At 63.8% G+C, this 15983-nt stretch overlaps 1 protein-coding gene across 1 annotated transcript; it reads right to left on the reverse strand.

Annotated features, from left to right (window-relative positions):
* Positions 1-7182: 7182 nt before the first annotated feature.
* NPM3 (nucleophosmin/nucleoplasmin 3) lies at positions 7183-15118 on the reverse strand. Its single transcript, XM_073354582.1, has 6 exons — positions 14948-15118; positions 11451-11536; positions 9815-9934; positions 9075-9168; positions 8451-8561; positions 7183-8114 (listed from the first exon to the last, which is right to left on the reverse strand). Exons 1-5 carry the CDS (start codon positions 15039-15041, stop codon positions 8458-8460), a joined length of 498 nt encoding a protein of 165 aa, XP_073210683.1. The 5' UTR covers positions 15042-15118; the 3' UTR covers positions 7183-8114; positions 8451-8457.
* Between the last annotated feature and the right edge of the window lie 865 nt (positions 15119-15983).

Here is a 15983-nt window from a genome sequence, read left to right on the forward strand (position 1 = left end):
TGTCCGTGCTTCCCCCAGCAGCTTGGAGCCTGGGCCTGGAGGTGCCACACGCCCCTTGTGAGCCCTGCTGCCACTGAGGGTCTGGGGACCCCAAAGTTGCAGTGCTCCAAGGGTCCCGCTAGCACTGGGTCTGCATCTGCCCCAGGACAAGGCGGCGTTAGCCCAAAGGGCCCGGGGACGAGTAGCCGCCCCCCACCGCCACCCCCGCATCTCTGATTCCCTGAAGCTTCCGCAGGGGCAGGCTCTGGCCATCTCTCCCATGCCTGCTTTTTTATTACTTCACCTGATTACCGCTCCTGTTAATTGGAGAGGCCAGCTCAACAGCCCCAGAGGCAGCTCCCCCCTGCACTCCCCTCCTCCCGCTTTCCAGTAGGGTCTTATTAAAAATGATCTACAGCATCTTATCTGCCTTGACCCAGGCTGCTCCTACGAGGAGCGGGGAGAAGAGCCGTGGCCGTTAATCTTGGGCCAGGAGGCCCAGCAGATAAACGAGCCCTGCTGCCTTTCAAGTGCCTCATTGCTCCGTAACTCTAGCTGGAGCCCAATTAGCTGGGGAATTTGGGAACCCGGGGATCAATCTTGCCTGCTGAAGGGAGGGTGCGGGCAAGGCCGAGAGCCGGGCGTCGTATGTCAAGGTGAAAAGGAGAGAGGCAGCGTCAGCCGGGGGCTGCTCCCCGTGGGATGGGGCCGGGGAAGAGAAGGCCTCGCCTCGCCTCCCCTCCCCTCAGGGTTTCACCTGGACATGCAGGTGTAGGTGGCTTTGTGGCAGTAGAGGTAGATTGTCCCTTCTCTGTGGGGCTCTGGCTGCTTCTGCTTCCCTCTCAGCGTGTCTGGCTGGCCCCCCGCCATTTCCACTGGTCAAACCCTCCTGCCACCCTCCAGCAGCTCCTGCTCCCTCTGGGTCAGCCGGGACCATCCAGCCGGCTGCCTGCCACTGCCCAGTTCGAAGGAGCCATCACCTGACATCTCCTCTTAGCAGCCCACCTGGCAAGGAGATCTCTGGTTCCCACCTGCTCAGCAGGAAGCTCCTCAGAATAGCCCAGCTGAGGCCCTATGTACCTCTAAGCCCTGGAGGAGCTTCCCTCCGGACCTTCCCCAGATCCCGTCCAAAGCTGCCAAGGGGCACGTCTGCTGTGGGATGTGCTGGTCCCGGTGAGGCATCCCCAGAGTCAGCCAAAGGGAATGGATCCCAATGCTCACCCAGGCCCAGGGAAACGGCCGCATCACGGTGGGGATGGAGGGAGGGGAGTTGGGGACCCCTATCAAAGTCTCTCATCAGCCCCTTCCCCAGGGAATGGGGGGTAGGATCCTGCCCAAGACAATCACAGCTCCTAGGCCTCTGCTCTCGAGACCAATCCCCTCCACAGTAAAAGTTAGCTGCGGGGTCTCCCAGCACCTCACAGCGACCCACTCCAGGGACAAGACAAAAGATTCTATGCCCCATTTCTAACACATGGACTGCCTGACATCACAATCTGCAATCCACCTGAGGAACTCCCTGCTTCAGGACACTGAGGCCACCAGCTAAGGAGAGCACCAACCAGAGTTCTTAGACACTTGTCTCGATAACGGGAGAGCACCCTCACATGCGGTGAGATATACAAAGAACCAAGCGCCTAGACCTCCTCTAAAGGTACAAGCCTCCCGCTACCTGACAGATTACAGCACAACTCCGCAGGGGCAGGTTATCCCATCAGTGTCCTTAAGGAAGTTTCTTTCACCTTCTTCTGCAGAAGGAAATCTGCAGGGCCAGATAATTTGCATCCAACAGTTTTAAAAGAGCTGGCTGAGGAGCTCGCTGGACTGTCAAAGCTAAATTTCAATCAGCCTTGGAGCACAGGGGAAGTTCCTGAAGACTGGAAAAAAGTTCGTGGTCTGCCAATTTTTAAAAAGGGTAAATGGAAGAACCTGGGTTATAAAAGGCCTGTCAGCCTGAGATCAATCCCAAACAAGATAATGGAGCAGCTGATATGGGATGCAATCAATAAAGAATTAAAGGAGGGTAATGTAATGAATGCAAATCAACATGGGTTTATGGAAAATAGATCCTGCCAAATTAACCTGATTTTCTAATGAGATTACAGGATTGATAAAGGTAATAGTGTTGATGTAATAGACTTAGACTCCTATAAGGTGTTTGACTTGGTACCACACGCCATTTTGATTAAAAAACTAAAATGATATAAAATTAACATGGCCCACATGAAATGGATTAAAAAGTGGCTAAGTGATAGGTCTCAAACTGTAATTGTAAACAGGGACTTGTCACTGAGCAGGTGTGTTTCTGGTGGGGCTCTGCAGGGATCGGTTCTTAATGTTTTTAAACATTTTTATCAATGACCTGGGAGAAAACATAAAATCATCATTGATATAGTTTGCAGATGACATAAAACTCGGGGGAGTGGTGAACAATGAAGAGGACAGGTCACTGATTCTGGGTCTCTTGGTTAACTGGATGGAAGCAAACAACATAAGTTTAAATATGGCTAAATATAACTGTGTACACCTTGGACCAAAGGAGGCTGGCCATTCTTACAGGACGGGGGACTCTATCCTGGGAGCAGGGACTCTGAAAAAGACTCGGGGGTTTGGTGGAGAATCAGCTGAACGTGAGATCCCAGGATGATGCTGTGGCCAAAAGAGCCAATGAGACCGTGGGCTGCATCAACAGGGGAAATTGCAAGAGGGAGTAAAGAGGTTATTTTATCTCTGTTTTTGTCACTTGTGCGACCGCTGCTGGGATCCTGTGTCCAGTTCTGGTGCCCACAGTTCAAGCAAGACGTTGATCAGTTGGAGAGGAGTGAGAGAAGAGCCACAAGAAGGATTAAAGGATTGGAAAACCTGCCTTCCAGCAATAGACTCAAGGAGCTCGATCTATTTAGCTGAACAAAGAGAAGGTGAAGGGGTGACTTGATCCCAGTCTGTAAGTACCTGCCTGGAGAACAAATATCTAATTATGGGCTCTTCAGTCCAGCAGAGAAAGGTCTAATGGCTGACCTGAACCATCCAGTGGCTGGAAGTTGAAGCCAGACAAATTCAGACGGGAAATAAGGGGCACATTCTGAACGGTGAGCTCAATTAACCTTGCGTCAAGGGTCGTGGTAGATTCTCCATCAACGACTGTTTTTAAATCAAGGTTGGCTGTTTTTCGAACAGATCTGCCCTAGGGATTATTTTGGGGAAGTCCTGACCCCCTGGATGACACAGATCACAGGCTAGATGAGCTCAGTGGTCCCCTCTGGCCTGGACTGTAGGAGTCCACGTGGCTATGGTGCAAGTGGTATTCAGGGGCGGTGAGTTATATCTCCCCCGGCCCCGCCTGCCGCCCCGCCCCCCACACCTCCCCCCGAGTGTCCCCCACTTGCTGCCCCTGCTCACCTCCCCCGCCCCAGAGCCTGCAGCTCCCCGCATCAACTGCTGCCGCAGGGTCCTAGTGCCCCCAATTCACTAACGGCAGGGCAGGCTGCCCTTCCCCTGCCCTTCCGCCCTAGCCCTCTCCAACGCCCCAAACCCCTCATCCCCCCGCACCCTAATCCTCTGCCCCAGCCCCGAGCCCCATCCCACACCCCAAACCTCTCATCTTCAGCCCCACAGCCCTCACCCCTGCACCCCCTCCTATCCCCAAACTTCCTCCCAGAGCCTGCACCTTCACCCCCTGCTACACCCCCACCCCAGCCCAGAGTCTGCACCCAAACTCCCTCCCAGAGCCTGCACCCTAGACCTCCGCCCCCAACCCAAACTCCCTCCCAGAGCCTTAGGCAGGTGGGGGGGCGGAGTTTGGGGGGGGAGCGGGTTCTTGGCACCACCAAAATTTCTACAAACCTGTCACCCTGGTGGTGGTGGAGAAAGAGGGGCTGGTTTCACATCTGATCTCCTGGGTGAGACACAGCGCTCAGGAGTGCAAGCCAGGCCAGTCCACTGCTGGCCAAACACAGGCCTCGAAGACCTCTCCCCTACAGCCCTGCCAGCCACATCTCACTGCTAATGAGACGCTAGCTCCCTTCAGAGCCGTGGTGCTGGGCTGGCTGGGGGCACCTGTGATTTTCTCTGAGCTCTGCCAGAAATTGCCTGTCTCGGCTGATGCCCTCGGAGCTGGCCACAAACAGCCTCCGCATTCGCCCTCTTGTCCAAGGTCAATTTCATCCCCCCTTCCCTGCTTCACTCTCCAGCCTTTAAAGCCTGCAGGAGTCCCCCAGATCAGCTCCGCTGTGGGGTGCATCTGCCACAGGGGCCAGTCCCAGATACTGGCGAGGGGTGTGAGGACACCCACCGTGGTGGAGACAACGGATGCAGAGACAGGCCCCAGCTGCAGAACACGGATGCAGGTTTCAAGTGCCCCAGAGACCACATGGGGGGGCTGGATCCCAGGGTTTGAATCGGCCCATTTGGGGGCGGGGAACCAGCTGCAAACTTTGGATGCAGACTGCGGTTTCTCTTCCAAGCACCCATACAGTTCAGGGTGCTTGGGCCCAGGGGATGGGGGTCGGGTCTCAGCTCCAACCCTGACCAACTTCCAGGTAACTTGCTGCAGACACCTCCCCCGCCACCTGAGGGGGAAGGTACAAGGGAGCGAGACAAGGAGCCCGTGGCCCCAGGCTGAGGCGAGGCCCGTGGGCCCCACCGTGGAGCAGCCTCAGTCGGGCAAGACGCCCCAGAAACAGGTGCCCCCTTCCCACGAGCTGGGACCAGCTCAGAGCCCTGGGTGGCCATGGCGCTGCCAGGCTGCCCCCTGGTGGCTACCTGCAGGAACTACAAGCCGGACTGGCCTGCACGGGACAGCGCCGCTGGGGGAGCAGATTGCCCTTTGCAGCCCCCCAGCCCGCACAGAAGGGGCAGCCCAGGGGCTGCAGAAGCCCCAGAGAACTTCGCTCCCGCTCAGGGCATGAAGGTAACCGAGGAGTCCACAAAAAGAAAAGGAGGACTTGTGGCACCGTAGAGACTAACACATTTATTTGAGCATCAGCTTTCGTGAGCCGCAGCCCACTTCATCGGGAGGAATCCACGTTACGAGCCTGGATGGGAGTCGGGTTCCACGCAGAATCCCGCCCCTGAAAACAGCCACTCACAGCCAGGTCCCTTGGTCTCCCCCCTCCCTCCGCTCTGTCTCTGTGACTTCACGGGCTCGTGCCTCAGTTTCCCCCTGTACAATGGTGATAACACCCACTTCTCTGCATTCTTCTGCCCAGCTGCAGGGTTAGAGCTAGCTGTGATTCCTGCTCTCTCTCTCACCCAAGAGACAGCAGGGTACTAGGACAGGAGTCATTGACCATGTGAGCCCAGGTTTCCTTACACACCCAGCTGAGTTAATACACTTCAGTCCTGCCTTGCAGCACCCCCTTCTTTCCAGTGCCCCCGTCCCCTGGAGCAGCCCCTGCAGCTGATCCCGTCCTGGCTGGTGCAGCAGATTTATCAGAGATCGGTTGCACGACTTCCCTAGGGGACAGCCCGTCCCACGCAACCACCCAGGAGACCTCTCGCGTCACTGCTGCAAAGATCATTCTCCTATCCCACCGCATCACCCCTCTGAGTCCCTCCAGGGCTCCCCCTTCTCTATTGCACCAACCACAAACTGCTTGTCGGGCCCCTCACCACCTTCCCCCTGCCCCCGGGTCTGTCCTCTCTTGTTCACTATCACCATGTGGTTTCCCACCTCCCACGGGCCTGTGACACCAGCCTCACTTCTCACGTTTCCAAACATGCCCCTTTGTGCTTTTGCCCCTGCTCCCCATAAACGCCCACAAAGCCACCTCGTTATCCCTCCCCTGCCTGATCAGCTGCTGGGGAGCGGAGACCACGGCCTGCCATGCTGACCAACAGCCTCTGCACTACAGCAATGCAAACCGTAACAGTGGGCTGCTGAGAGCCCCAGGCACCTGGCCCACCCCAGGGGAGGATCGGGGCACACAGAGATCGCGGCAGCCTCTTGGAAGGATCAAGTGGTTTTACTATCCCACTAGCCCTGTACCAATAGGTCAGCCCCAGCCAGAGACAGCCCCTGGCTGCTACTAGAAGCAGAGTGGGCAGCGTGGAGGATACCCGGGGATCCTGGCCTTTCTCCTGGGGGGAGGGGACGGCTGGAGCAAGTCCTAATTCCTTGCACACATCCCCTGCCACTGGGGTGTTACTGGTCCTGCCTCCCTTTGATCCAAGGGCTGTACCCCGCCGAACCCATTCCCCATGTCTGCTGAGGCACAGCATCTGCCGGCAGGGAAGGCACCATTTCTACCCCCTGCCGCTTCTCCATGTTTCCTCTTTAGGCCCAGCCAGGCCAGGGCTGGGCTCTGGAGTCTCCCTCCCTTTTGGAAACCCTGAGCAAAGTCTGTTCGGTTGTTTGAGTTTAGCCGGGAGAGGGGCCATGACTCAGGCACACAGAACGCACCAGGGGAGGCGAGGGCTCTGCGGGAGCAAAGGGGCACTTCCAGCCATCGGCCCCCAGGACGGAAAAGCAAAGGAACGTTCAACGACGGTGAAAGGCAACGTTCTAAACCGGGAAGCGGAAATTGAAGACAATTAGCCTGTGGAATTCCCTGCCACAAGATGCCATGGCTGTCAAGAGCGTAGAAGGATTCAGAGAAAGGGCAGGACGTCCCTAAGGACAAGGAGCAGCCGAATACAGCGGGAGGACAAGAGGCACAAACGCTCCTGCTTCACCGCAAAAGCCAACCACCAAGTGCGAGGGGGAGGGAAGGGTGCTCGGAAAGTAATTCCCACATTGTCCACTAGGGGGTGTCCCGCCCCTTCCTCTGCTCCAGCTGGCCCCACGGCCGTAAACCGCAGCCGGCCCCAGCACACCGCTAGGCTGGGAGCTGGGGAAAGGCAGAGGGGCAAGGCCCCCCTGCCCACACATACACCTGGAGCCAGAGGGGTTTCCCAGCAAAGCGCAGTCCGAACTCTGAACCTGCTGCTCTCCCCGGCAGAGCTTACCTCTCCGCCACGCCCGGCCGCAGGTCTTGGAGGCTGCGGGCACAGGCCATGCCTGGAGGAAGGACACGGGACCCTGCGGGGAGCCCCGGGGCCAAGCCAGGAGCAGCCTGGCGTCTCCACTGAGCGAGGACACGACAAGCAGGTGTCGGGAAAGCCAAGCATGTGGCTCTGCCAGGGCAGACCCTGCAGCAGGCGGGGGAGGGAAGGGGCGGAGCGTCACGGCGAGATAGCCAATCCCAGCCCACACCAACGGCGCAGTTGACACCCAATCGGAAACGTTTATTGCAAGGTGTAAATATCCCTTTACAGAGATGGGGTTTGGCTGGGGAACGAACCACTGTCCAGCGGGGGCAAGAGGGGACTCAAAGGCAGCCCAGACCCAGCACGACCCGGTGACACCCGGACGAGGCCCCAGCACCAGAGCCGGATCTCGGATGCCAAGGTCAAAGGTGCCATGTACACACCCTGCTCACCCGGGGTATTGCACTGGGGAAAGGAGCCCTGGATTTTGGGGGGTGGTGACGAGGTTCTCTCTAAAACTTCCATGTGTAAAGGCAGCAAATATTAAAAAAAGGGCTTAACCCTCCCCCCTCAATGAATAGAAACGGGGGGGAGAGATGCCACCGCCCCACTCAGCACCAGGCCCCCGCCAGCACCGCAGGGCCAGCGCCCCAGAACTGCAAGGCAAAACGGACCAGAATCAGCCTGTGAAACCCAGCACTCCAGCTGCTCTCTCCCAGCCCAGGCCTAACGTCCCTTGGCAGACAGCAGCCTGGCATCTCAGAGGCTGCAACAGAGCAGGGGCCCAGACGGACCAACCAAAGGGCTGGTTCGCACAGTGTACGGAAATAGGGAACAAGCCCCAGAAACTCCCTCTGCTGAGCAACAGAGCTGGGGCGCAGGGTTGGCAGAGCATCGGACACCAACGGCTTTGCAGGCTCGCCTCCAGGCGCTGGGGATCTCAGTGCCCAGAGCAGAGCACCCCCAGCACACTCAGGGCCCCATGCATCTCCCCAGTATCAGCCCTCCATGGCCCTGTGCGGGGGCAGGGCTCACCCCAGTGCATCCCCTTAATGGGAGGGAGCCCCCCAAAAACCCGACAGGAACAAACAGCGAATTGACACGTAAACCAGAGAGGTCCCAGGAGAACAGCCGTCTGGGGAGGGCTCCAGTCGGGGGCAGGGCAGCGCCTGGGGACAAAGACAGAGGTGAGACCGGCAGCTGCTGCCCCCTTCACCCCCACCACGCAGGGCCATTCAGGGCAGGGGGCTCTTGGGGCCTTGAACCAGAGCTCAGCCAGAGCTCACCCAACTGCAACCCCTCAGTGGAAGGGGCTGAAAGGTTCCCCCTCCTCACCCCCCAAATGAGCTCTTCCATCGGGTCTCTGGGAGCAGCCCAACCCCTGCCGGAAGCCGCTTCCCAGGCCAGGAACATGGGGGCCTCACAAGGCCACCCACGCTGCACAGCTCCCCCAGCAGCTAGGTGCAGGGTCCCCCCCATCCCAGCCAGGCCCCCATCCCCTGTACCTCTCAGCTACTGTCTCCTTTGCTGCTTCTTGGCTGGCATGACGGGGGCGAGCTCTTCCTCCTCCTCCTCCTCCTCACTCTCCTCTTCCTCAGACAGTGCCCTCCTGTGCACTGGGACACACAGACAGGCCCCTTCCTTGTCACGCTCTCTATGCGCTGGGCCTTTCCCACACCGGGGCACCCTCTCCCCTCCCCATTCTCCCGGCTCTGCTACCCCCGACCTCCTTGCTGCCAACAGCGGAGACGCACCCACGGGGTGGGAAGTGAGGGGCCAGGGCCAGCTGCCAATGACACCATGCAACCAGCCCAAGCCCCTGAGTGCTCAGTGGGCAGCCCAGGGGGCAGCTCTGGGGCACGGTTATGGGGCCAGCCGCTCAACTGACCCACGCGCCCAGCCAGGCGGAGCGGGAGCTGGTTGGGGCAGATAACAGCACTCGGGCATCAGACTCTCCTCTGCAGACGCAGCCCTACTCGGGCAGTGACCTCTCCGCAGGCAGCAGATTCCTCCCTCTCTCCGCCCCCCGGCCTCTCCCGAAGGAACCAGCCACCTGGACAGAGCCCCCAGTCGGCATTTCCTCCTGGGCCGCGTCCTCTTCCGCGCCCAGCACCCCCCCAGCTCCTTACTGATCTGGTGCCGCCCGGTGAGGTGCACGGGGCCGGAGCCGGATTTCAGGTGGAAGGTCACAGGTGGCTGGAGCTGGAAGTTGTCCAGGCTCAGCTGCGAAGAGACAGCAAGAAGCAGCGGAGTCAGCGGCAGGGCCTGAGCCTGGGGCTCCCCCACTGCAAGGAAGGGCTCTGGGCTGGCCCCGAACCACGTGGTGCTTCCTGCCCAGGCTCCCGCAGCGCCTGAGGGGGCAGCGCAGCCAGTCAGGGCGGGCACCCTGCAGCCACGGCATTAAGGGCGGGATGAATTTCAGTGAGCGAGGAACCACGGTGCAGGGAAAGAACACTGAAGTCAGGCAAGTTCCCACACGCACAGCCCTACCGGTGCCTCTCAATCCCAGCCGCCAGCCCCCTGCTAACCCAGCCCTGGGCTCCCCACTCCCCAGCTCGGTCCTGGGTCAAGCTCTCCTCTGATGCAGACAGGCAGCCCAGCCACCAGCTAAACCAGGGCTTGGGGCTGCAAAACCACCCTGCTGCCCCACTGGAGGGGAAGGGGATTCCCACCCGCTGCAGCAGCATTTGGGTTTATCTCCTCTGTGGGGTCATACACAAACAGCTGAGCAGGTCCGATTCTGTAAAGCAGAGGGCCACAGTGAGCACAACCAGGCATGCTGGGTAAAAGGCCAGAGAACACACCCAAGGCTTACACAAATCCCCACATCCCCAGCCCCGGCAGGGATCGCCCCAGGGGGCCCTCTTACCACGGGCTGGCACGACAGCTTCAGATTGGCCACCGGCACAGCAATCTCCTGGTTCTGACGGTTACGCCCCACAACTTCCACCACGTTGCATTCGTCCTTTGCGCCGCCCGTAAGGCAGACCTGGAAGGGACCAGAGCGAGGGGTTAATGGGGTGGCCACCTCAGGGGGAGACGGGGCATCCAACCAGGGTCTGACTGCAAAGGACGGCTTGTGCCTGAATCAACTTATCACAACCTGCAAATCAGGGTCCAGCCCCAGGATCAGACCAGTGCATGGATGGTGCAAGCAGCCACCATGACAGTGGATAGGCTTGTCTCTGGGACACCGAACCCTGCTGCACCAGGGCACGAGCCCACCACTGACTGCGTTAGCTAGGGACTTCCCTCAGCGGCAGTTATTCCCTCACAGTCCACTAAGGGCTTCGTGCACCTTCTCCTGAAGAAGCTGGTGCTGACATCTGTCGACAGACAGGACGCTGGAGCAGAGACGCTGCCAGCCTGGCAATTCCTCGGCGACGTGACTTGCCCAAGGGCGGACAGGAACATACAGGCAGAGCTCAGAACAGAACCCAGGCGCTGAGCTTGCTCTAACCACGAGCACATGCCCCAGGGGGGTTGAAACATGCCCTAGGAACGAGGGGCGCAGATAAATCAAGCAGACTGCTCCCCCCAGCTCCCTAGAGCAGAGGTGGGCAAACTACGGCCTGCGGGACCGTCCTGCCCAGCCCCTGAGCTCCCGGCCAGGGAGGCTCGCCCCCGGCCCCTCCCCTGCTGTCCCCTCTCCCCCACAGCATCAGCTCATCGCTGGCCGCCAGTCCTGCCACTCTGAGTGGCATGGTAAAGGTGCCGGGGGTGGAAGGGGGGGGTTGGATAAGGGTCAGGAACTCCAGGGGGGGCAGTCAGGGAAAGGGGAACAGGGGCGGCTGGATAGGGCGTGGGAGTCCCGGAGGGCCTGTCAGGGAGCGAGGATGTGGATAGGGTGCGGGACAGCTGGGGGGGTTGGGGCAGTGGGTCTGGGAGGGGGTGGTCAGGGGACAAGGAGCAGGGGGGTTGGATGGGTCGGGGGTTCTGGGGGGGGGAGGACAGTCAACGGGGGGGTTGGATGGGGGTGGGGTACTGGGGGGCGGTTAGGGGACAAGGAGCTGGGGGGGTTGGATGGGTCAGGGGTTCTGAGGGGGACAGTCGGGGTGGGAAGTGGCAGATAGGGGGCAGGGGCCAGGCTGTTTGGGGGGGGCACAGCCTTCCCTACCTGGCCCTCCATACAGTTTCGCACCCTGCTGTGGCCCTCAGACCAAAAAGTTTGCCCACCCCTGCCCTAGAGTGACATGGTTTCCCCGCTTGCACCGCTCTCTCCGGACCGCCGGCACTCTGCAGGATCCGGTGTAAGGGGAAGAAGATGCCGTGAGCTGCCCGTGGCGGCCCGCTCTGGCTGAGCGGCAGCCCTCCTCTGCTGTACAAGAGGCAGGGCCTGAACGTGAGCTGCGTTCGTCCCACGTCCTGCCTCCACCAGAAGCCGCGGCTGCATGCTGCCGAGCCCGAGCGGGACCCGGGCCGGGGAGAGGGAAGGACAGCACAGAAGCCAGCCAGAGAAGGTAAGCGACATGAGCCCTGTCCTCAGAGCCAGGGTTCCCTCTTACCATAGACAGGGCCAGGATGTGCTCAGAGTCGTCATCTTCATCCACCTTAAAGGTGTAGGATCTGGTGCTGCCCGTCAACTCGCAGCCTGGGGAATCCACGTGAGGAGTCAATAAAACCGAAGGAGCTGGGTACTTCCCCCTAAAGATCCATGGGGAGACACTAGGGCCGCGCTGAATCCCCAGCTCTGGCCGCCCTACATTCCCTCCTGCGGCTCTAGCTGGAGGCTGGCTGTGAGTCACCCCAGAGCCAGCTGCATTCCAGTGGTCTGAGAAGGAGCCCCAGCCCGTCGGCACAGCTGGGAAGGGTGGCACTGGGCCTCCTTTAGGCGACGAGAGCTGCCGCAATGCACTGCACCCAGTGCTCTGCGTGGCTCTGGGCCAGCAGCACCCCAGTGCCAGGCTCCTGCTCCAAATAGCTCCCAGCAGGTTCGCCATGTGGGGCACCTCCAGAGCCCCTCCCCAGCGCTTGGCTGCAATGAGATAACGGGCCAGTGGGCTGCGGGGAGCCCCCCCAGCTATCGGGGAGGGAGCGAACAACCATCGTGGGGCCGGGAGCAGCTGGAGAAAGGCACCACCCGGTACCTGAGCTCTCATAGCTAAGGGCAAGCGTACCGGCAGGGCAGCCTGGCCCCCCAGTTCCTCCATCTCAGCTGGATCCCTCCCCTGCCCCGTGGGGCCCATCACAGCGTGTCCCCAGCCAGGCCTCCCTCTATACCCCAGCCTCCACGAACCCCCAGTCCTCCCTGCCCCCAGACACTCCCCCCTTCCCCACCCTGACCTGCTGCCTTCCCTGCCCCACCCTAAATACACCACCCCCACCTAAATTGCCTGTAAGCTGTGTAGCCTATTTACGCAGTGCAGGGGCCCAGGGAACCCACCGGGGGACCGGCCAAGGCCAGAGGAGGGGGCATCCTGCCCCCGGCCCCCAGCTTGCCACAGCGACGCAGCGTGGCCCGGCCCCACGTGCAGCCCTCCCCCAGCTCGGACCCCCACACCTCTGCCCCTCATCCCCGGCCCCACCCCAGAGCCTGCACCTCCAGCTGGAGCCCTCACACCCCAACCCTCTGCCCCTGCCCTCAGCCCCCTCCCACACTGCGAACCCCTCAGCCCCACCCCCACCACATGGATTTTGTTAGGTGCAGTGAGGTGCCCCACCTCATCTCCTTATTAGCGCACATCAAATTAATTCCACACATGGGTGGGAAAAGTTTGAGGGAAAACTGCCCCAACTCCTCCCCGCCCCCCAACTCCGATTCCCTGCCTCCCCCGAAACACACAGAGACCCAGAGCTTCTCCCCCGACACCTGGGCTCCCAGCCTCAGGCCAACTCCCCACGTCTGCCCCCCCCCCCCCCGCGTGTGCGCTCCCCACCCCCCCTCCTAGCGGCCCCAGCCCCCCACGTGTGCGCTCCCCGCCCCCCTCCTAGCGGCCCCAGCCCCCCACGTGTGCGCTCCCGAGCCTCGGCTCCCCACTTGTGCGCTCCCCGACCCCCTCCCAGCGGCCCCTGCCCCCCACGTGTGCGCTCCCCGACCCCCTCCCAGCGGCCCCAGCCCCCCGCGTGTGCGCTCCCCGACCCCCTCCCAGCGGCCCCAGCCCCCCGCGTGTGCGCTCCCCCGCCCCCCCCCAGCGGCCCCTGCCCCCCGCGTGTGCGCTCCCCGCCCCCCTCCCAGCGGCCCCAGCCCCCCGCGTGTGCGCTCCCCACCCCCCTTCTAGCGGCCCCAGCCCCCCGCGTGTGCGCTCCCCGCCCCCCCCCCAGCGGCCCCAGCCCCCCCGCGTGTGCGCTCCCCGCCCCCCCCCAGCGGCCCCAGCCCCCCGCGTGTGCGCTCCCCGCCCCCCCCCAGCGGCCCCAGCCCCCCGCGTGTGCGCTCCCCGCCCCCCCCAGCGGCCCCAGCCCCCCGCGTGTGCGCTCCCCGCCCCCCCCAGCGGCCCCAGCCCCCCGCGTGTGCGCTCCCCGCCCCCCCTCCTAGCGGCCCCAGCCCCCCGCGTGTGCGCTCCCCGCCCCCCCCCAGCGGCCCCAGCCCCCCGCGTGTGCGCTCCCCACCCCCCTCCTAGCGGCCCCAGCCCCCCGCGTGTGCGCTCCCCACCCCCCCCCAGCGGCCCCAGCCCCCCACGTGTGCGCTCCCCACCCCCCTTCTAGCGGCCCCAGCCCCCCGCGTGTGCGCTCCCCACCCCCCTTCTAGCGGCCCCAGCCCCCCGCGTGTGCGCTCCCCGCCCCCCCCCCCCAGCGGCCCCAGCCCCCCCGCGTGTGCGCTCCCCGCCCCCCCCCAGCGGCCCCAGCCCCCCGCGTGTGCGCTCCCCGCCCCCCCCCAGCGGCCCCAGCCCCCCGCGTGTGCGCTCCCCGCCCCCCCCAGCGGCCCCAGCCCCCCGCGTGTGCGCTCCCCGCCCCCCTCCTAGCGGCCCCAGCCCCCCGCGTGTGCGCTCCCCGCCCCCCCCCAGCGGCCCCAGCCCCCCGCGTGTGCGCTCCCCACCCCCCTCCTAGCGGCCCCAGCCCCCCGCGTGTGCGCTCCCCACCCCCCCCAGCGGCCCCAGCCCCCCACGTGTGCGCTCCCCACCCCCCTTCTAGCGGCCCCAGCCCCCCGCGTGTGCGCTCCCCACCCCCCTTCTAGCGGCCCCAGCCCCCCGCGTGTGCGCTCCCCGCCCCCCCCCAGCGGCCCCAGCCCCCCGCGTGTGCGCTCCCCACCCCCCCCAGCGGCCCCAGCCCCCCACGTGTGCGCTCCCCACCCCCCTTCTAGCGGCCCCAGCCCCCCGCGTGTGCGCTCCCCACCCCCCTTCTAGCGGCCCCAGCCCCCCGCGTGTGCGCTCCCCGCCCCCCCCCAGCGGCCCCAGCCCCCCGCGTGTGCGCTCCCCACCCCCCCCAGCGGCCCCAGCCCCCCGCGTGTGCGCTCCCCACCCCCCCCAGCGGCCCCAGCCCCCCGCGTGTGCGCTCCCCACCCCCCTTCTAGCGGCCCCAGCCCCCCGCGTGTGCGCTCCCCACCCCCCTTCTAGCGGCCCCAGCCCCCCGCGTGTGCGCTCCCCACCCCCCTTCTAGCGGCCCCAGCCCCCCGCGTGTGCGCTCCCCGCCCCCCCCCAGCGGCCCCAGCCCCCCGCGTGTGCGCTCCCCACCCCCCTTCTAGCGGCCCCAGCCCCCCGCGTGTGCGCTCCCCACCCCCCCCAGCGGCCCCAGCCCCCCACGTGTGCGCTCCCCGCCCCCCCCCAGCGGCCCCAGCCCCCCGCGTGTGCGCTCCCCACCCCCCCCAGCGGCCCCAGCCCCCCACGTGTGCGCTCCCCGCCCCCCCCCAGCGGCCCCAGCCCCCCGCGTGTGCGCTCCCCACCCCCCCCAGCGGCCCCAGCCCCCCACGTGTGCGCTCCCCACCCCCCTTCTAGCGGCCCCAGCCCCCCGCGTGTGCGCTCCCCACCCCCCTTCTAGCGGCCCCAGCCCCCCGCGTGTGCGCTCCCCCACCCCCCTTCTAGCGGCCCCAGCCCCCCGCGTGTGCGCTCCCCAGCCCGGCCCGGCTCACCGAAGACGAAGTTGCCGAGACAGAGCCCGGCCCCGGCCCCGGCCCCGGCCCCGGCCCCGGCCGCCCGGCTCTCCGGCTCCAGGAAGGCGGCCATGGCTGCAGTGGAAGGCCGGGCTGGGGAAGGGACGGGTGCGGAAGGCGGGGCGGGGCGGATCGGCCCTGCCCAGAGCCCGAGGAGCCGCCCGCTTCCTCCCTGTGCCCTGGCCCGCCCCGCGCCGAGCCGGGGAGGCCCCCCGGTGCCGCCGCCGCCTCCTCCGGGGAGGGCGCCTGCCCGCCCCCAGCACAAAGCAGCCAGGGCGCCGTTCTCCGGGGGACCCCGAGCCAGCCAGCCGGGGGGGTCTCAGCCCTCGCCGCGCCGGCAGCCACCCACAGCTGCAGCGGGGGGCCAAACAGGGGCGAGGCAGGAGCAGCGCCAGGTCCCAGCGAGCCCAGCCCTGGGGGCGCCTCCCAAGGCCCAGCTCGCCGAGCCGGGCTCGGCAGGGACCTGGGCTGTTTCCTCCCCGTTTCGCTCGGGCCCCAGGGAAGGCGGCTGGGTTTACCGCCCGGCCACGGCACAAGACACTTATGCTAAACATCGGTCACAGGCCCCAGACCTCACGAGGGAGGCATTTTAGCTTTCGCCCCAAGCCCTTTCGCCCCATCTTCACAAACGTCCAACACGTTCAGCCTTTGGGCTGAAAGTTTCCCGCTTTGGCTCCGGCCCAGCAGGAATGTATGTGTAGCCGTTCATGGGGGACAGGCCAGATCCAACACCCAGATTGTCCAGCACATCCCACCTTACACAGCTCCGGGCCAGGTGCCTGGAGGGTCTGAGAGCCCCTCAGGAGCAAATTTGCCCCCCAGCGTCTCAACATTAGACCTCATCCTGACCTCTACTAGTTAAAGATTGGCTTAAAATGCGTACAGAGTTTCATAGGGGAGAGTGCGTTCTGTTTGATAAGACACATTCAAATGTGATTGATAGCTACAAACATAAATATCAAAATAGATGTTGCCATTCTCCATATAAATGCCCCATTTGAATGTGCTCTGTGCC

The sequence above is a fragment of the Lepidochelys kempii genome, chromosome 7, assembly GCF_965140265.1.
Source record: "Lepidochelys kempii isolate rLepKem1 chromosome 7, rLepKem1.hap2, whole genome shotgun sequence".
Classification (NCBI taxonomy): domain Eukaryota; kingdom Metazoa; phylum Chordata; order Testudines; family Cheloniidae; genus Lepidochelys; species Lepidochelys kempii.

Excerpts from the sequence above, each read along its gene's own strand:
- NPM3 (XM_073354582.1), bottom strand. The coding sequence starts at position 15,041 with ATGGCCGCCTTCCTGGAGCCGGAGAGCCGGGCGGCCGGGGCCGGGGCC. Across the intron at positions 9,935-11,450 it reads ACATCCTGGCCCTGTCTATG|GTCTGCCTTACGGGCGGCGC; the intron begins GTAAGAGGGAAC and ends GGTCCCTTCCAG. Across the intron at positions 8,562-9,074 it reads CACCGGGCGGCACCAGATCA|TGCACAGGAGGGCACTGTCT; the intron begins GTAAGGAGCTGG and ends TGTGTGTCCCAG.